Genomic DNA, 22098 nt, shown 5'->3' on the forward strand with positions numbered 1-22098 from the left:
AGCTAGATTATATGGAAGTTAGAAAATACAGGTTTAGGGACTTCCCTGGCGGTCCAGTGGCTAAGACTCCATGCTCCCAATGCAGGGGGCCCGGGTTCGATCCCTGGTCAGGGAACTAGATCCCACATGCCACAACTAAAAGATTCTGCATGCCACAGCTGCTAAGTCACTTCAGTCGTGTCCGACTCTGTGTGACCCCATAGACGTCAGCCCATCAGGCTCCCCCGTCCCTGGGATTCTCCAGGCAAGGTTCCTTCTCCAATGCCACAGCTAAGTGCTGCTAAATAAATAATAAATATATATAAAAAAGAAAATACAGGTTTATTGAGTGTTCTCTTTCTTGAGACCAACACACACACACACACACACACACATAGAGTAAACCTATCTCCAGCTAAAAGAAGCAAAGAGGAATGCTCCTCTTCACTACACTGAAGAAAAACAGTTAGAATAACGCATACTAGGAAAATGACCACTTTCTATTTGGTTTATGGCCATTGGAAAGGAGCTGATGACGCTCTGCTTTGTTCTGGAAGATAACTAGACCTACCGTGTGGCAACGTTATGTTTGCACCATCAATGATCGCTTGTGCCAGTTCATGATCATTGCTTTCAAAAGCATGTGCTGCAGCCTTCAAGGCATCCCAAATCTCTTTACGGCCTTCAAAAGCTGGTGCAGTATCCCAAAATTCATCTCTCTTGCTGCGCAGCTGTCCATCTGTCATGGGATAATCGCTTTTCCATTTAGGTTTCTCCTTTTTCAAAGGCTGGTTACGACCTAAAGCAACTGAAGAAAAATAAAAGGCTGACATCAAAACCAAAATTTATAAAAGATGTATTAATAGTTATCTGGTCATTCTTCTTTGATTCTTTCATCAAAATTATAGCTAGAAGCTGGCCTACTGGCTAATTCTTACATTCTGAAATTCCTCTAACCTATTTTGTTTTAGATCTACAAGGCCAAATGGAGACATTAGGTCAAATCTTCCAGGGCAAGTTAGTACCTCTTTTTCATTCAATCTGTCTCCTCCAAAGGATGATTTTTAAACTTACCTAGAGAAACAGTAGTAAGTGTTCCATCAGTCCATCAATGGTGGCAGGATTTGAAAAGAGTCAAAGGAGGGACTTGCCTGGTGGTCCAGTGGCTAAGACTCCATGCTATTAGATGCATGGGGCCTGGGTTTGATCCCTGGTCAGGGAACTAGATCCTGCATGCTCCAACTAAGTTCACACATCGCAACTAAAGATACTCCATGTGGCAACTAAAAAGACCCTGTGTGCAGCGACTAAGACTTGGTGTAGCCAAAAAACATTTAAAAATTAAAATAAAAAAATAAAAAGTTAAAGGGTGCCATAAAAGAGAGGTGAGGTTCTAGGAGAAACCAAATCACAGCAGTGGACTGAATCTCAGGATCCTGTGAAGCCATAGAGCAGGAACTGAGAAATCTCGCAGCGGGAAAAGACTGCTCTGTGGTGTCCAAACGAAGGACAGCCGAACCACGAGATCCACAAGGAAGCCTGACCCTAGAAAAGCTTCCTCTAGGAACCTGTTCTGGACTTGAGTCTAGGAACTGTTAAAACCCTTCTCTGAGACTCAAATACTGAAGCTAATTTAGAAAGGGATGAGGGAGAGAGGTAGGTAGTGCTTTACTTTCTGGAGGGACGAGGGCTGAACCGGCGATCCTTGATACTGCGCCAAGGGAGAAACCCCCCACTACAAGGAGAAGAACTACAACACTCCAGTTTCAGTTCAGGAGGAGAAGAAAACAGAGGGTAGGAGCCCACTCCTTTTCCTGCTCTCGGTGGCAGCAAGGCTCCTTCGAGAAAAGCAGCAGTGCTACCATAATGCTAGAGTGAGTCTGAAGCAGCTCTTCACACCCAGAAACTTACCTGGCATGTGATCACTGATCGCAAACTGACATACAGAGACACTCTTATCTTATACAGTGCCATAGCTGAGAAGTTGTTCAACAGATGGAACAACAGGTAAAAAGAAAACTGAGGCTCCATGGAGTACTGGGTAAGAGTGGGTTTGAAATAAATGACAGAGGGTAGGAAGCAGAGGGTGTATGTCAAAATTCAATGTTCTATATTTAATTACAGGAAGACTAATAATTTAAAAGATATTACTCTCAAAATGATTCTAAAGAATCCCAGAAATTAACCACTCCCTCACTGGCCCAGGGCCAAATGAAATTTGGGTTATTCATAAAAGAAATAAAACGACTCTAGCCCCTAGGCAATCTCTACGTCCTATACCAGGCTATATTCCCAGATGACAGAACCATTTCTTGCTGCACAATGTCCCTGGTTCGACACTTGGACTAAACCATGATCTCTCCACACCCTATCTGGCCAGCGTATCCCAAAGCAGCACATCAGGTCTCGCCCTCCCCCCTTCAGAGTAGCACACTGTGCCAGTACCAGCTGTTTTCCTTTAAAACATTCAGTATTTTCGTTTTTAATGTTTTAATTCAAGGATAACTGCTTTACAGAATTTTGTGGCTTTCTGTCATACATCAACAAGAATCAGCCATAGGTACACCCATGTCCCCTCCCTCCCTGCCCCCCACCCTTCAGCACGTCACAGAGGCCCTGTTTGACTTCCCTGAATCACACAGCAAATTCCCACTGGCTATCTGTTTTACACACGGTGCTGTAAATTTCTATGTTACTCTCTCCATACATCTCCCTTCTCCCTCCTCTCCTCCCCCCAGGTCTACAGGTCTGTTCTCTATGTCTGTTTCTCCTTTGCCATCCTGAAAGTAAATTCACCAGTGCCATCTCTTTAGATTCCATATATATGAAAACACTCAGTATTTTGACCCATTGTATTATTTGGCTCTCTAATTTGTCTTAGTGAGATGCAAACCAGTTGAGTTCTAAAAGAGTATGTACAGAAGAAGGAAAACTGTCTATTAAGTGGCAGAGCTGAATACAGAACCCGTCTCCTTACTTAATGAACGAGTATTTACTGAGTGCCCACTAAGGATAACACTATATATGTTATATCAGGTGTTCATATCAGGTTCAACTCAAATGTGAGAAACATAATCTATACTATTGACTTTTCCCTGTATCTTCTCAATAATACAGACAGATGCAGATTAAGTATTATTCCCCAAAAGGTGTTCAAAATATGTCAGATAATGACATTCCACCCCTGAATCATTCCACAAGGTAAAATTGAAGATAAATTTTATTTTCTGCTACATTAACCTTTAGATGAGTCAGAAACAGTTTAGAGATAACACTATTAGTTTACTGAGCAGAGAGTGGAAGATAAGGCATCATAGATACCTAACTCAATGCTCAAATACTTATTTGAGTAAAATTTCATGTCTACTTGAATAGTTCCAGAGAACTGTCTAATATCATATGTATTAAATGTACCAGAGGGAAAATCGGTATAACTCTATCACTGTGAGAGAAGAGCAAGGCAAAAGTAAAGACAAGAAACCTCCACAATCTTGGTACTTAAATGAAGGAAACAAAAAGGCTCTCAAAGAGAGGAACTCAACAGAAAAACTATCTTGTAATAAAGGTGGAAAACAGTTTGCAAAAAGAAAGTAAAATGCCTTCCTTACAAATATAGGGCTTTATTTTACCTCCCCCTATCTGTAGAAGACATACGAATAAAGCCAAATAAAAAGGACAGATGATACATTATGCTGCTTAGGGATAATCACTGTTGTAAATGCATTTTCAAATCTATGCTGTCAACAGTTTCAAAGTAATTACTTTAGGCAAAAGTAAATCACCGAAAATAAATGCTTGTGACATGTAAGTTTACTTTTATTTCCATCTAGGTCTCTGCTTTTCCTGTATCTCAAACGTAAGTAATAAAGAATATCTGTCTATCAAATGGGCTTCCCTGGTGGCTCAGATGGTAAAGCGTCTGCCTGCAATGCGGGAGACCCGGGTTTGATTCCTGGGTCGGGAAGATCCCCTGGAGAAGGAAATGGCAATCCACTCCAGCACTCTTGCCTGGAAAATCCCATGGACAGAGAAGCCTGATAGGCTACAGTCCATGAGGTCACAAAGAGTCAGACACGACTGAGCGACTGACTGCCTATCAAATGTCCACTTATAACACAGAAATCGACTTAGCAACTAAGCATGTTTGCACCAAGTCAACCATTTTCAATTATTAAGAAATAAGACATCAAATATATGTATTCAATTAGATTACATTTTATACTCTGAACCTTTCAAATTTATCTTGCTTCCCACAACTTCAAACTCCTGATGCCAAGAGAGAGATGCTCAGTATCAGTTACAGTATCTGGAACTAAGCACTGTGCTCCAACAATACATTTAAAGACAGGAAACAACTTATTCCCCAAATCTTTGTTTCTAAACCTTTAAATTATAGGCAACCAATGATACTAAGTTTATTTAATCCCATGGTTTAACATACAAGATCCCAAAGATTAATAAAGAAATCTAATTTTTTAAAAATCTAGGTTATTTTAGGAAACATCCTTTTTTCCCTATCATTGCACATTTACTTTCAAAACTTTGCCAAAAATTCACCTTCTCAGCAGTCTTTTCATCTACTCCTTATCTTTCCTTGCAACCTTTCAACATTTCTTCCCACGATGTGACAAATAAATAGATCTAACATGTAAAACCCCAAGAAAGATTTGCTTCTCAGAGCTAAACAGCAATATAATCTTAAATATTTTTATCAACTGAATGCATTTTGCAAGTCATCTGGATACTTTATTGGCAAAAAAACAATGACATCCAGAGTGAAACATGTTTATAATTGTTTGCCTGCTTTTGGTTCCTTTCTGAAAACTGATTTAATATTGGGACTCTTCAAATAAAGGAAGGAGAGGCCATAAAGCATAGGTACTGTAGATATCAAGATATGACTCAAGAAATAATAGCTTTAAAGGCTGTAAACCTAAAGAATCAGTTTTCCTAGCACAACAGGCTGAGGGAAAAAACTGAATATTTAAAAAGATCACCATCAAAGGGAAAAATGTTGTTTAAAAGAATTCTGAAGACTTTAAAGCAGCATGGAACAGAACTAGGATAATGTACCTATTTTAGATTGATTAGTCTTAACACCATGAAAATGAAGGAAAATTTCCCCTCACTTTAAGAATTAAGAATAGATCCTACAGAACCTTCTGTAACAGACTGTGCTAGCCTAAGAGGACAGTTGTAAAATATTTTATTCTCATTTAAATTTAGAATACTCTATATATACACATACACACACACATATATTCCCTAAAGTAACTAACTGTCAAAATAAAAATAGGGATATGGGGCTTAAAATGCCTCAAATAAGAGCATCAACAAGCCAACAGTCAACATCATACCCGTATCTGCTCTACTGGTCTTGAGGATTTAGAGGTGGAAGAGATCTCAGACGGTTATAAGCTCAGCTTACTATTAACATTTGACAGAAAACCTAACAAGGATAAATACACTGCTGAGGGTCAAAAAGAGCTAAGACTAGAATCCAGATGACTAGATTCAAAAGCCAGAGCTCTTTTCATTACGGCACTCCATGTCTTACCAGAGATGACAAGTATGCTTGCTTTTACAGAAGTACCATATCAATTATGAAGGTTCACTCAAAATAAAGCATGTGCCAAGCTGTTTTTCTAGTAGCATGCATCCATCTCTTCCAAGCTTCACTATGACCAATGCAATGGCTCTGGTAGGACAAAGGAAAAGCTAACCAAGAAACTCCACCTCTACAAAAGAGAATCCCACAGGGGAAGAGGCAGTACAGTTTTCTGGTCTGTCAGTTTCAATTTACAAAGTACTCAGTACCTATACAAGATCAGGCACTGAAGATCACATGCGTGCATACTTAAGTTAGATACACCACTTTCTATGCTGCAATTTTATAATAAATAAAAATGAGAACTGTGAGTATGTTTCTATCCTAAAGATTATAAAAATTAAGCATCTGGAGCATAATTTTAAAGGCATATATGATCATTTCTAATGTTTGAGCTACCTTTATTGAGGGGGAAAATATCAACATAATTTTTGATTTATCAATCAAAAAATAGAGAAGTCTATGAGTCATATAGACTTCTCTGTGCTGTTTCTCAGAGTTTAAGCCTCCTTACAATAGCCTGAGCACACAAACAGGCAGCAGGAAAGTCTAATACAGTGAAAGCCGCTCAGTCATGTCCAGGTATTTGCGACCTCATAGACTATACAGTCCATGGAATTCTCCAGGCCAGAATACTGGAGTGGGCAGCCTTTCCCTTCTCTGGGGGATCTTCCCGACCCAGGGATCGAACCCAGGTCTCCCGCATTGAGGTGGATTCTTTACCAGCTGAGCCACCAGGGAAGCCCACAGGAAAGCCTAACCACAACATCATGTTTCAAGGACTTTTTAAATGAATCATTAAAGATGTTGTAAAAGCATACAATTAAATCTCTCTCTCTCTCTCTCTCACACACACACACACACACACACCTGTAAAAAGGGGTAACATTACACAAAGTTGGGGAAAGAATATGGTCACCTAACACCAGCACACTGTAGCTTTTATGTGATACTGACACTTTCAGATGGTTCATTCTACTCGGGGATGGGGATGGCTTCATCCAGTATTACATTCTTCAGAATGCAGGGACCTTCTCTTCCCTTACTTTATGGACAGTTTGAGGGAGGGAAGCAAACACAAGTCAAGGATGCCCACAATGTCCACTACTATTTAACACTGTATTGAAGTGCTAGCCAACACAATCAGGCAAAACGAAACAGAAGCATAAGGGCCAGAATGGGAGAAAATCACCTCTAATTGCAGATGATATGATGGTACGACTGGAAAATACGAGAAAGTTGGTGCTAAAAAGAAATAGAAACTAACATGGTGGCAGAACATAAAATGCAGGCCTTCTTATATACATAAAACGTCCAGCTAGGAGACGCAGTGGGCGAAAAGGCCCTGTTTATAACAGAAACATAAAAGATATAATACTTGGAATGCAACACCTCAGGAAAGCTTTTAAAACTACTGAAAGATAAAAGTAGACTTGAAACAATGAAAACAATCTCTTGTACTTGGACATGAACATTACAAGGATATCAATTCTTCTAAAGTTAATATCCACATTTAGTACAATTCCAGTGAAAATAATTTTTTAAAACTTTTTCTCATACTAGATGAATTGATTCTAAAACACATATGGAAAAACAAGGAGGAACAGTTAAAAGAATCCTGAAAAATAAACATAAGTGAGTTAGTCCTATAAATATAAAGCACATTATAAAAGCATTACAATTAGAAGCATGTAAAGCACATGACTATTTAGATCAATGGAACAGAATAAAGTTCAAAAAAACCATGTATGCAATGGATATTTAGTATACGATAAATATTTTATTTTAAATCATTGGAGAAAAATGGGAATTTTAATAAATAGTGTCAGAACTGGACAGCTTTTTACAAAAAGATAAAATTGGGTCAATAGTTTAAATTGCACACCAAAATAAACTCCACAGGAATCGACATGTAAAAATTAATTACAAGTACTAGAAGAAAATACAGATAAGTTTCTCTATAACCTAGGAATAGTGAATGCTTTTCAAAAGAAATGAAAAAAGACTGACAGATTTAATCTTATATAAATTTTTGTATGGGGGCAGGAAGAGTCAAAACACAAATGACAAGCCTAGAGAAAATAACTGCAACTTTCTATCACAAAAGGCTGGTTTCCCTCATAGTGAAACTCTTAAAAATGAAGGAAAAAAGGGAAAACTCTGTGACAGAAAAATGGGCAACAGATGTGACCTTATATTTGAAAGGAAAATAGGAAATGACATATGAAAAAATTTCTAACCTCAGTTATGCTGTGTGCTTAGGTGCTCAGTCGTGTCCGACTCTTTGTGATCCCACGGACTATAGCCCACCAGGTTCCTCTGTCCATGGGATTCTCCAGGCAATAATACTGGAGTGGGTTGCCATGCCTTCCTCCAGGGGATCTCCCCAACCCAGGGATTGAATCCAGGTCTCCTGAACTGTGGGCAGACTTTATCACCAGGGAAGCCCAAGAATACTGGAGTGGGTAGCCTATCCCTTCTCCAGTGGATCTTCCTGACCCAGGAATTGAACCAGGGTCTCCTGCATTGCAGGCAGATTCCTTACTAGCTGAACTGCCAGGGAAGCCCTCCAAGCCTCAGATATAAGAGAAAGCAAAGTGAAAACTATGCTAGAATTATTTCTCTGGCTCTTAGAAAGGAAATAATCAGGAATCTGACAACACATTATGCTACTGAGTTGTGCAGAAATAGATATGCTTCTACACATGCTAAGAGTCTAAGATCCCATAGGATTATCACTTAAAGGAATCCTAGATGGAGGGGGACTCTGACAACATCTAAGAAAATCACTTATTCATTCACTCATTGAGCCAGCAACCCTGGTTTTAGGATTCTACTTTCAAGATATACTTCCATAAATATGAAACATAAAAGGTTATATCCTACAGGCTTATTTGTATTAGAAACAATCTAATAGATACTATCATACATCCACACGATGAAGTACAATGCAACTGTACAGAAAAAGGAAAAGCCCTATGAACTCAAATGGAGAGATCTCTAGAATATATAAGTAAAAGCAAGACAGAGAGCAGTACATATATACATTTTGTTTAGGAAATATATATATATATGTATGTGTGTGTGTGGTAGAAGCAACAGAGATAAGAGCAAGACTCTTTATATAGATCTGACTTTTGAAAAATTTTAAGTATTTTACATTCGCAAAACAAAAGCAAACCAAAAACACAAGCAGCAAACCCAAACACTGAACAGAGAAACTAATCTAACTGTATCACGTATTTAAAGTACCATACAAAGAATACAGTGATTTCCAGCTCATTTTGAACACGATACCATGACCATACATCTTTCGTGGGACAAATCCTAAGGAACAAGAGACACACCACAAAGACGTCTTAAACCTTTGGGGAGGTGTCATGCCACGCAGCTTGTGGAACCTTAGTTTCCCGAAGGGACTGAAACCAGGCCCATGTCAGGGAAAGCCCAGAGTCCCAGTCACTGGGCCACCAGAGGATTCCCAAGACACCTTAACCTTTATTCTAGAGACTAAAGGAAACCAAGAATTGATGAAGAATACCAATTACTATAATTTTAAAACATATGATGCTTACTGCAGGATGAAGCAAGTAAGGAACAGTATTATTATCAATAGAAAGCAAGATTTTTTATTAAAGAGAAAATAAAATATAAAAGAAAAAGAAAAAACTTAGGTTAATTTTGAATTGGAAATACCAATAGGAACTTACAATTTAACAATAAAAAGTATTTTATAGTTCTGTTGACTAAAGGGACTTACAAACAAGGACAACCCAGTAGCAATGAGCATACCCAGCTCCCAGATCTTAGTTTTAAACACCATTCCCCCCTAAAAAGGCCCTCTTTAGAGAAATAAAAAGGGCTATTTAGAGAAATGGCTAGTTCCATGGCCAGAGCTGGGAAAATTTAAAGCAAAACTGGTGATTCATTTCTTATATGATATTATACATGTTTCAATGCCATTCTCCAGGTTCGATGCAGGATACAGGATGCTTGGCGCTGGTGCACTGGGATGACCCAGAGGGATGGTATGGGGAGGGAGGTGGGAAAGGGGTTCAGGAAGGGGAACATGTGTACACCTGTGGCAGATTCATGTTGATGTATGGCAAAACCAATACAATATTGTAAAGTAAAAAATAATAATAATAATAATGAAATGATAAATGGGTAAAAACATAAACAAAGCAAAACTGGGACAGCTGGCTGTTAAGAAGGCAAGAAAGTCCTCAAAAAACTAGTATATTAATGAGATCACGTCAAAGGCACAAAGGAGAGGGTCTGAAGGAGACAACATCTGCGTCAGTTTTGGAGCATCAAGAACAATGACTGCGGGACTTCCCTGGTGGTCCAGAGGCTAAGACTGCACTCCCAATGCAGAGGGCCCAGGTTCGATCCCTAGTCAGGGAACTAGACCCTACATGCCGCAACTGAGAGTTTCACATGCCACAACTACAACAGATGCCACCATGAAGACCACAATGCCACCATCAGACCCGGGACTGCCACAGTGAACGCCACAGGAAGACCCGGTGCAGACAAAAACAAATAAACAGTTTTCAAAACGACTGAAACAGACTTTAAAATACTAAATCAGGGACTTGCCTGGCGGTCTAGTGGTTAAGCCCCCTGCCCTGCCCCCACTTCCAGTGGAGGACACAGGTTCAATCCCTAGTCAGGGAATTAAGATCTTGCATTTTTTCGGCACAGCCCAAAAATAAAATAATTTTTTAAATACTGAGTAAATAAAAATTCTAATACTAACACTAAACAGGAAAAATAAGAGGAAAAAAAAAAGAGAAATACTAAAAGGGAAAAATAAGAGGAGAAAGACTCTTTCTTACCGAAGAATGCTGGTAATAAAGGAAGAAAAGAATGACATATTTAAAAGAATCATTCTTTACAATTCCTTACCTGACTCAGGTAAGGATTGTTACTAAATATACTAAAACATCATGGCAGGACATACAAGGTGTCAGAGGACCACCACCAATATTGTAAACTGCTAAGAAGAAATTAGACAGTAGACATCTGACATTTGTTACCTTAACCAAGCGACCAGACCTGGTAGCTTCCTGAGGCGCCACAATATGAAGTATACAAAGATGAAGGATTCTTATCCAAAACGTGTAACTTGAATCTAATTAAACTTCTAAACCTAACTTCTCATTTACAGGAAATGAAAAGACTAAAGCAGTAAGTTAAAACATCTTCAGACACTGCCAAACATTTCCTGGAGGGTAAAACTGTCCCCTGTTGAGAACCACTGGTCTACACCAAATGAGACGAAATATGAACTTTGGTTGGAACCCAGTATGGAAAAAAGCTGTAAAAGACAATATGGGACAACTACATAAATCTAAATAAGGCTAGATAACAGATGTCATTAAGAAATTACTTTCAAATTTTCTTAGGAATGATATTATAATGACACAAGAAAATAGTCTTATTCATAAAGCAGAGGCATGATGGAGTTTTCAGGAAGTGTTACGTGTTATGATGCCTACAACTTTCAATTGGTTCAGCTATTAAAATGGAGAGTGAGCATGTCTATACATATACATACATACAGAAGAGGAAAATGTGTATATAGCAAGAAGCACTAAATTTACATGGGGAGTATATGTGTATTCATTGTATTATTTTTTCATGTTTGAATACATTCACAATAAAAATTCAGGGGAAAAAACACAAACCCTGAAAAACAGAAAGACCTGAACACAACACTCCAGGCACTTCAGCTCTCAGCCTGGTATCGCACCTTCTGGATGCTCCTCATTATGCTCACACAGCTGTTGAATCTCCCCGTATTTTATTTATCTCAGTTTTATTTATTTATTTTACTTTACAATACTGTATTGGTTTTGCCATACACCCATATTTGATTTTAATAAAAGATACAGGAATTATATATTTAAGATGCTAAGCATATAATTCAGAAGCTGAATCCTTGCGCCCCAGCTTCCGAGTTCTACCAGGGCAAGGCTTTTAGGCACATGCCTAGTCCTCTTATACAGTCCCATGTTCAGATTCCAACGCCTGTCCCTGAGCACTGGGACCATCCACAAAACTCAAAAGCAACAGAAGCACTGAACAGTTGTTTTCTTAAATTTTCATCTATGGGTTAGTGCTTATTTAGAACAAGGAGTTAATAACTGAGCAATATTTGAAAGAACATTAAATAATAATGAGAGAGTCAATTTACCAGGAAAATACAGCAATAAATGAGTATGCACCTAACAACAGGACTTCAAAGTACATGAAGAAAAAACTGAATTAAAGGAGACAGACCATCCTACAATCACACGTAAACACATTAACAGTTTCTATTAGTGACAGATAGATCAAGGAGCCAGAAAATCAGCAAGAACACAGGAGACCTGAACATTATCAACAAACTGGACTCAAATGACATTGTAGGACGTCCCACCCAACAAAGAGAGAACATACATTCTTGTCAAGCGCATATACAGACCACTCACCAACACAGATCACACAAAGCTGAAAAGAGCAGAAGTCATACAAAGTGTGTTCTATAACTACAATGAAATTAAATTAGAAATCAGTAACATGAAGATACCTGGAAAAATCCCCAAATAACTAGAAATTAAATAATACACATAAGTCATGAGTCAAAGGGAAATTAGAAAATAATTTCAACAGAGTGAAAATGAAAATACATCAAAACTTATGATGCTGCTAAAACATACTGCTTGGATGAAAAATTAGAGCATTAACATGTTTCTATTAGAAAAGTTTCAAATCAGTGAAGCAGGCTTCCACCTTAAGACTAAAAGAACAAATTAAACTCAAAGAAAAAAATAAAAAGCAAAAACCAAAGAAACTGAAAACAGAAAAACAGAAAAATCATAAAAGCAAAATCTGGTTCTTTAAAATATTAAACTGATAAATCTCTCAGGCTGATCAAGAAAAAAAGACAAATACTACCAATATCAGGAGTGAAAGAGGTCATCTCACTATAGACTCAGCAGACATTAAAGGGATAATAAAGGAATATCCATTCATGAAGAAAAGGATAATTGGGTTAAGACTTCCCTGGTGGCTCAGATGGTAAAGCATCTGTCTACAATTCGGGAGACCCGGGTTCAATCCCTGGGTCGGGAAGATCCGCTGGAGAAGGAAATGGCAATCCACTCCAGTACTATTGCCTGGAAAGTCCCACGAACAGAGGAGTCGCACAGTAGGAAAGAAGTCACAAAGAGCTAATTTGGTTAGCTCTCTATATATTGTCTATATGATAAAGATACTACATTTATTTTTCTTTAAAAACCCCCAACAAAGAAAATTTCAGGTTCAAATGGTTTCATTACTGAATTCTATCAATATACAAGGAAGAGATGATACTAATTATTCCAAGTAACTTTCAGAAAACAAAAGAGCTCAGGAGGATTTCCCTAGTGATACAGTGGATGAGAATCCACTTGCCAACACAGGGACACAGGTTCGATCCCTGGTCTGGGAAGCTTTGGCATGCATGGAACAACTAAGCCTGTGAGCTACAACTGCTGAAGCCTGTGTATCCCAGAGCCCGCATGCTGCAACTGCTGAAGCTCGGAGCCTAGCGCCTGTGCTCAGCCACAGGAGAAACCACTGCAATGAGAAGCCCACACCCGGCAATGAAGACACTCTTATTCATGAGATCTAAACTGCACTGACGACAAAGCCAGACAAATATAAGAAAATTATCAACTATCAACAAAACCAAAAGTACTGTAGACACAGAGATGACATAAAGACCTTATCAGTCGTAACAGGGCTCAAAGAATTCATCATCTACATACCTGTACTAAAGGAAACATTAAAAAGTCTTTGGGCAGAAATAAAATGATAACAGATGGAAACCTTAATCTACATAAAGGAATAGAGAGCACCAGAAATGGATAACTACATGGATAAAAATAAAAGACATTTAAAATTATTATTCATACTTCATTATGAGTGATATCATCGGAAAAGGCACAGTAAGGACTTCCAAAAATCTTCTCCATTAATGCAATGAGAACATTGGCAATAACTCAAACTTAAGTACTCTGGAAATTAACCAAAGACTTGCAACAATCCAGGGAACATTTATTTTTTCTTATTCAAGGAAAACAGCTACTGTATGTCGTGTTTTCGCATGTATTATACCCATCCTCCTCTCCCCAGCTCAGGGGCAGCCTTGAAAATCAACAGATAGCAATTACAATGAAAGCCACCAGTTCAGCAGCCACAGGAGGGGTCAAAACAGGGTTGGCATGCATTAAAAGCCCCATTTGTAGAGAACTGTCATTTTTTGGCCTGTCTGAAAGTTCTTGTCCTTATTTGACCTGACATGAGATAACCCAGTATGAACACCCTTTTCCTGGGTTCATTTGTCAAAAACAATCAGCAGCAATTGCTTAACCATGAACTTGCATGGGGCAGTGAAAAATTTGGAACAAGAAACTAATCAAAGCTGGGAAATGAGATGTGCAGAAAATCTGACATCTTACTGTGAATCTAAAAGGGTACATATATGTATATAACTGTGTACATACAGGGCTGAACATACATACGTTCAGGAAATATCTGAAAAGGTCCTCAGCTCTCAATCCTGACTGATATTGAGGCTCTGAGCACATGGGAAGTAGGAGTTAAGGAAACTGCCTGAGTTTTGAAAGTAAGCCCTAATATGAACACAGAGCCACTTAGCAAAGAACAAGAGACTTACTTGTTCTAGACTATTAAGGAAATCTGTCTAATCATTAGCTCACCACTAAGCTCATTAAGCAGATTTCAGTGGCTACACCTAACAGAGAATATAAACTTTACAGAATAAGTTCAAGGAAAGTCAGTAAACAAAAGGCAACAACAATAACAAACCCTAAGGGAGAAGGGAGACTGATTTCCAGGGTTGCCAAATATTAAGTGTCCAAAATTTATTAGGCATGCAAACAAACAAGAAAGCATGGCCCACACACAACGAGAAAAAAAGCAAATACAAACCGTCACTGAGGAAGCCCAGACATTGGACTTACTAGGCAAAAATTTTAAATTAGATAGTTTAAATATGTTCAAAAACCTGAATGAAACTGCATGTAAAGAACTAAAGCAATGAGAATTATGTTCCAATAAAAAGAAATTATTTGTAAAATTGTGGAATTGTAAAAACAAATGAAAAATTCACTAGAAAGGCTCAATAATATATCTGAACAGGCAGAAGGAAGAATAAGTTAACTTTAAGAAAGGTCAACTGAGATGACCTAGTCTGAGGAACACGAAAGAAAACGAACACAGCCTCAAGTGGGGTACCATCAAGATTACCAATATACACAAAATGAGAGCCCTAGAGGGGACAGAAAGGAGTAGAGAGAACACTGAAAGAAGTCATGGCTGAACTCATTTGATGAAAAACCAATCCACACATGCAAGAGGCTCAACAAACTCAGAGATCACTACCTGGACACATCATAATTAAGCTGTCAAAAGTCAAAGACTAAGAATCTTGAAAGAACAAGAAGCAACTCAAGATATACAAGGCACCCTCAAAAAGTTTAACAGCTGATTTCCCATCAGAAGGCATGGAGAACAGAAGGCAGTGGGGCAACACAGACAAACTAATGAAAGGAAGAGTGTGTCAATCAAGAATTCTATATCCAGAAGAGAGTATCCTTTGAAAATTACAGAGAAAATAAAATATTCCCAGGTAAACAAAAACCGAAAGGACTTGCTGGCATCACTCGCTGCAAAAAATTCTATAGGGAGTCTTCAGGTATTAAATAAAGGATACTAGACAATAACTTGAATATACATTAAGAAATAAAGACCATCAGTAACATTACACAAGTCCACGTAAAAGGCAGCATATGTTTATTTTTTCTTTGTAACTCTGCTTCCTATTTGATTTTAAATACAAATGCATAAATAATAATTAAAATTTTGTGTTGATGAACATACAATGCTTAAAGATGTGATCTGTATATTAATAACAGTCCAAAGAAGGGAGGGAGGGAATGGAGCTGTATAAGTAGCATTTTATATGCTACTAAAATTAGGTTAGTTTCAATTAGAACTGAAATATTATAAATTAAGATATTAATTATAACCTCCAGAGCAATCATTAGGACAATGACTCAAAAATATATAGCAAAAAAAATGAAAAGAGAATTAAAATGATACACTAGAAAATATCTAAGACAAAAGAAGGCACTAATGGAAGGATGAAAGTAAAAAAAGAATAAGACATACAGCAATAAACAGCAAAATGGCAGGTGTAAATCCTAAACTACTAGTAATTACATTAAATGTAAAGTATTCCAATCAAAGTGCTAAAATTTGCAGAATGGACCAAAATATACAATCCAACTACATGCTATCTACAAAAGAGACATTTTAGATTAAAAGACATATTTAAGTTGAAAGCAAAAGGATGAAAAAGATATACCAAGCAACCTGTCATCAAAAGTGGAATGGCCATGCTTATATCAGACAAAATAGACTTTAAGACAAAACTTTTTACTAGAGACAAAGGACATTTATAATAAATGGATCAATTCATCGGGAAGACCTAACAATTAAACACATATATGCACCTAACAACAGAGCCCTAGAATATATGAAGGAAATACTGACAGAACTAAGGGAGAAATAGTTCTACAATAACAGAAACTTCAATAGTCTATTTTCAATAACGGATAGAATACCTAGACAGCATATCAGTACAAAATCAGAGGACTTAAACAACAACATGAACCAATCTAATCTACAGACAGACAGTTAACCCTTGAACAACATGGGTTTGTACTGCTCAGGTCTACATACACACAGATGCTTTTCAACAGTACTATATGGCTTGAGGTTGGCTGAATCCACAGACATGGAGAAGTCACAGATGCAGAGGATCAACTATAAGTTATACACAGATTAAGCACAATTTGTTCAACACTTGTACATATATAGAACACTCCACCCAGACTAACAAGTTAGGCCACAAAACAAGTCTCAGTAAACTTTAGACGAACTCATACAACATATCTTCTCTGACCATAATGGAATAAAGTGAGGAATTACTAACAGAAAGAAAACTGGAACATCCACAAGTAAATGGAAATTAAACAACACACTCTTATACAACAAATGGACCAAGTAAGAAATCAAAAATAAAATGAGAAAATACATTAAGACAAATGAAAACAAAAACACAAATAACTCATGGGATACAGCAAAAGCAGTGCTCAAAGGAAAATTTGGAACTCTAAACATCTACATTAAAATAGACAGCAGATCTTACTCAGTTACCCAAGTTTATACCTTAAGGAACTAAAAACAGAAAAGCAAAGTAAACCCAAAGCCAGCAGAAAGAAGGTATAAATAAAGACTAGAGTGGAGATGAACAAAGGACAGCAAACAGATTTAACAAAACCAAATGCTAGTCCTTCTAACACCCCACTCCAATACTCTTGCCTGGAAAATCCCGTGGATGGAGGAGCCTGGTAGGCTGCAGTCCATGGGGTCGCTGAGGGTCGGACACGACTGAGCGATTTCACTTTCACTTTTCACTTTCATGCATTGGAGAAGGAAATGGCAACCCAGTCCAGTGTTCTTGCCTGGAGAATCCCAGGGACGGGGGAGCCTGGTGGGCTGCCGTCTATGGGTCGCACAGAGTCGGACACGACTGAAGTGACTTAGCAGTAGCAGTCCTTCTAAAAGATGAACAAACTCAACAAACATCTAGCTAGACTTTTTTGTTCTGTTCTGTTCTTACAAAACAGAAGTTTCAAATAACTAAAATCAAAAAGAGCAAACATTACTACTGATCTTACAGATACAAAAAGACAGAATATTAGAATACTATGAATTGTTGTACACTAACAAATTAAATAATCTAGGTGAAATGAACAAGTTCCTAGAAACACAAAATTATTAAAACTGGCTTAAGAAGAAACAGAAAATCTCCACAGATTTATAACAAGCGATTGAATCATTAAGCAAAATCCTTCCAACAAAGAAAAGCCCAGGACCAGATGGCTTCACTGGGGCATTTTACCAAACATTTAAAGAAGAATTAAGACCAACTCTCAAATGCTTCCCAAAAAAATAGAACAGGAAGGAACACTTTCTAACTCATTCTATAAAGCCATCATTCCCTAGCCAAAATGAGACAAATATAAAAACACTACAGACCAATACCCCTTAAGAAGATAAATGCAAAAATGCTCAATATAATTCTTGCAAACTGAATCCAACAGTACACTAAAAAGATTATGCACTAAGACCAAGTGAGATTTATCCCAGGAATGCAAGACTAATTCAGCATAGGAAAATCAAAATAATATGCCATATTAATAAAAACAAAGGAGAAAATCCTCCACACAATCATCTCCACGACTGCAGAAAAAGCACATGACAAAACCCAATACTCTTTCATGATAAAAACATGTAAAGCTAGGAATAAACAATAAATTCTATGACATGATAAAGGGTCTTTATGAAAAACTCACAGCTAACATCACACTCAGTGAAAGCACACACACTGAAAGCACCCTCCCCACACCAAGATCAAGAAGACAAGCTGACATTCTTATTGTTGCTGTGAGTGTGGGAGAGAGCAAGCGAGCGAGAGAGAGAGAGACACTAAGTACCGGTGTGCTTCATCATACAACCAGGCAAAAAAAAAAGTTAACTATTCTTTGGGAACTTAAAACTTTTTATTTCAGCCATGTTTAAACTACCTAAGAGAATGTACAAAAACACATTTAAATATCTGCAATGATGACAATCATTAAATATCTGCACTACATACAATGGAAAGAAACTAGCCTTATTTCAAACAAGGAATTCTACGAGAAATTAAAAATGTTACAGCGTAGTTATCACTGTGCAAGATGGTGTAACTATAAAGTAATGAGACTGCACACCAAAGGTGCGCAAGCATGAGTGCTCAGTCGTGTCTGACTCTGCAACCCCAGGGACTGTAGCCCGCCAGGCTCTTCTGTCCATGGAACTGTCCAGGCAAGATTCCTGGAGTGGGTTGCCATTTCCTATTCCAGGGGATCTTCCCAACGCAGGGATTGAACTCGCGTCTCTTGCATCCCCTGAATTGGCTGATGGATTCTTTACCAACTGCGTCACCTGGGAAGCCGTATACCAAACACAACACCTAAATCAAGTTATGTATAATCACTATGTGTTTATACAGATGTACTGAGTAGGTACATGTTGATGAGTCACTGTAAGGCCAAAAAATAGACTGAAAGGTATAATATCCCTACTGGAGAACCAAATACTCACTATACATAGGAAGTCCTACAAATAGAAAAAGAAAGGAAAGCAGACAGACATGTACGCCCAGCTCATTAGTACAAAAGAAAACAGAAGGATAAACCAGAAACCAGGCATACTAGTCACTTACAGAGGGTGGGTAAAAAGGAATGGGAACAATGGAAGGATGGGTAAGAGGCAGCAGTGAGTAAGGGTTACACTTCTCAGTATACCTTTTTGCCTAGTTCTAACCTTTAGAACTACGTTACCATCACACAGCTTGTCAGGTGGCTCAAACAGTAAAGAATCTGTTAAGTAAAGACCTGGGTTTGATCTCTGGATTGGGAAGATCCCCTGGAGAATGACATGGCAACCCACTCCAGTATTCTTGCCTGGAGAATTCCATGGACAGAGGAGCCTGGTGGGCTACAGTCCATGGGGTTGCAAAGGGTCAGACACGACTGAGTGACTAATACTACCATCACACATACTCAAATAAGCAAACAAAATCAAAAAGGGGGAAAACTAAAAAAGAACACAACTAGAAATAAATGAACTTAACTGTATTTCAAAGGGTTAACAAACTACATTAAAAGGGCGTGTACCTAACATTTGAACACAGTATTTTTTTTAGTAATTTTATCCTTAGGCTACAGATATAAAGAACTGTAAATGAATACTGAACTCTAGTTAGTAGTTTTGTTTCCACAATGAAATAAATTAGTGAATCCAAACTATTTTATGTGTATCCTCAGATTGAGTAAATAAGTAAATATTTGTGGAAATTAGGAGTCACATTTCTTTACTTTTAGAAAGAGAATTGTAAATATATGAACAGGCAAAGTCTAGAATAAATCTTGTATTAATACTATTAGACTGGAATGAGAGCTATCAGTATGAACTCATTTTTAATATGTAAAAATATATAGACGCATGGCCCTGGGCTCAGCTGGTAAAGAATCCACCTGCAGTGTGGGAGACCTGGGTTTGATCCCTGGGTTGGGAAGATCTCCTGCAGAAGGGAAAAGCTTCTTTCCCTTCCGGCTCTACTTCTTCCAGTATTCTGGCCTGGACCATGGGATCGAGACTTTCACTCACCATGTAGATATCATATATACCCGTATCTTCTATATAGCTGAGGGCTGCTGCTGCTAAGTCACTTCAGTCGTGTCCAACTCTGTGCGACCCCATAGACGGCAGCCCACCAGGCTCCCCTGTCCCTGGGATTCTCCAGGCAAGAACACTGGACTGGGTTGCCGTTTCCTTCTCCAATGCACGAAAGTGAAAAGTGAAAGTGAAGTCGCTCAGTCGTGTCCGACCTTCAGCGACCCCATGGACTGCAGCCTTCCAGGCTCCTCCATCCACGGGATTTTCCAGGCAAGAGTACTGGAGTGGGGTGCCATTGCCTTCTCCGAGCTGAGGGCTACACAGGGGATATATGTATTCAAGCTCTTTCCACTTAGACGACCTACAGGCAATGTTACTCCAGTACCATCAAACACACTGGAGTCTAGATTTTTACTTCTGAATATCACTCTCCACTAAAAGGAACTAGGGGTCCCTAGCTGATTTCAGGACTCTGACAGGTAAAATATAATATGAGCCTGGAACAACTTGTTATGCCAGAAAACAAAGTATTCAAAGAATAACAAAGTCATGTCAAAAGAACACAGAGATCAGTCTGGAGGAGCTCCCGCTGGCCAATGTGGTACAATTTGAGCATCAAAGTAAGTAACAATAGCAACAGATTATACACAGAAAACCATGGAAAAACACAGAAAACCATGAGTCCATACCAATATAAATCAGCAAACACACAGTTGAGATGAGAGAGCTCTTTCTTAAATTAAATTATATAAAAGAAATAGTGAAATTAGAAAAATCACCATTTGACAACCACCATAATTATTTCAGGCAAGAACTACCAATGGATGCTAAAGCTAGTACCTGTTTGATAATAAAAAAAAATATTTACATAGATCCAGTCTTCATACTAAATACTTATTATTTGCAGAGGAAAAAATAGTAACTTTGCAAGGAAGAAACTTGGTTGGCACCATACGTGATTAAAGTTAACATCAACAAAAATAGGAAAAAAGATACTATATGACTCTCGACATGATACACTAGGGACACAAACTCACTTCTGCGGTGCGCTTGCCCAGACTACACAATCATGGAGGAACCTACACATGAGAACACAGCAGACAGAGTGCAACTGATGAACACTCTGCAAAATAACTGGCACATACTTTTCAAAATGCCAAGGTCACAAAAGACAAAACGTCTCCAGAACTGTGCTAGATTACAGCAGGCTAAAGAGCTATGACAACATAATGCATGATCCTAGACGATTTTCTTGGAATATTAATGAAGACGATGAAATCTGAATAAAAGCTGTAAAAATTAGCATTATATCAATACTCATTTCTTGATTTTGATTACTGAATTGTGGGTAGGTGAGAGAAAGTCCTTATTCTTAGGAAATACACACTCAAGTATTTCAGGGTAAAAGGGTTTACTCTGTGCAACTTTTTCGAATGGCTCAGGAAAGTTTAAGTATTTACATACATGTATGTATATATATAAAGGACTTCCCCGGCGGCTCAGTGGTAAAGAATCTGCCTGACAAAGCAGGAGCCATGGGTTTGATCCCTGGGTTGGGAAGAACCCCTGGAGAAAAAAATGGCAACCCACTCCAGTATACTTGCCTGGGAAACCTTATGGACAGAGGAGCCTGCCAGGCTACAGTCCATGGGGTCGCAAAGAGTCAGACACAACCTAGTAAACAAACAATAACAACAACAATATGTACATATAAAGAAAATATAACAAAGCAGATGTGATAAAATATTAACATTTGGGGAAACTGGAATGAAGGGTATCAGAACTTCGTACTGTTTCTGCAACTTTTCCGTAAGTTTGATATTATTTTGAAATAAAGTTAAAAAAAAAAAAAGGACTTGTGACCCTTCAATAATCCCTTGGATACAGGTTTGGATTTGGCAGAGCAGCCATGGTAACTCAGACCTCACCCGTGCATGCCCAGCTGGCTCAGTCATGTCTGGCTCTTAACCACCGCATCAATTACAGCCTGCCAAACTAATTCAGATCTCACCTGGCCCCAAAGACACAGGACACCCAACGGTGCTGATCATGTCTAGAGAGAATTAGATGCTCTGAGACTTTACTTGACCAACTCAAAAATTCTTCAGGGAAAGGAAAGTTCCTGTAAGCATTTAGAAAACCCTGCAGGGAAGGATTCCTACTAG

At 38.3% G+C, this 22098-nt stretch overlaps 1 protein-coding gene across 2 annotated transcripts in view; it reads right to left on the reverse strand.

Moving 5' to 3' along the window:
* UBTD2 (ubiquitin domain containing 2) overlaps positions 1-22098 on the reverse strand; it is a 68176-nt gene that overhangs the window by 24320 nt on the left and 21758 nt on the right. The window contains exons 1-2 of one of the 2 annotated variants that reach the window (XM_070774520.1): positions 1054-2528; positions 551-787 (exon numbers count right to left, since the gene is read on the reverse strand). In XM_070774520.1, the coding sequence (XP_070630621.1) occupies positions 551-725 (175 nt within the window). In that variant the 5' untranslated portion in view covers positions 726-787; positions 1054-2528. Of the gene's footprint in view, positions 1-550; positions 788-1053; positions 2529-22098 lie in introns of those variants that run through there. The other variant, XM_019982824.2, reaches the window with a different exon arrangement.

Source organism: Bos indicus, chromosome 20 (assembly GCF_029378745.1).
Source record: "Bos indicus isolate NIAB-ARS_2022 breed Sahiwal x Tharparkar chromosome 20, NIAB-ARS_B.indTharparkar_mat_pri_1.0, whole genome shotgun sequence".
Classification (NCBI taxonomy): domain Eukaryota; kingdom Metazoa; phylum Chordata; class Mammalia; order Artiodactyla; family Bovidae; genus Bos; species Bos indicus.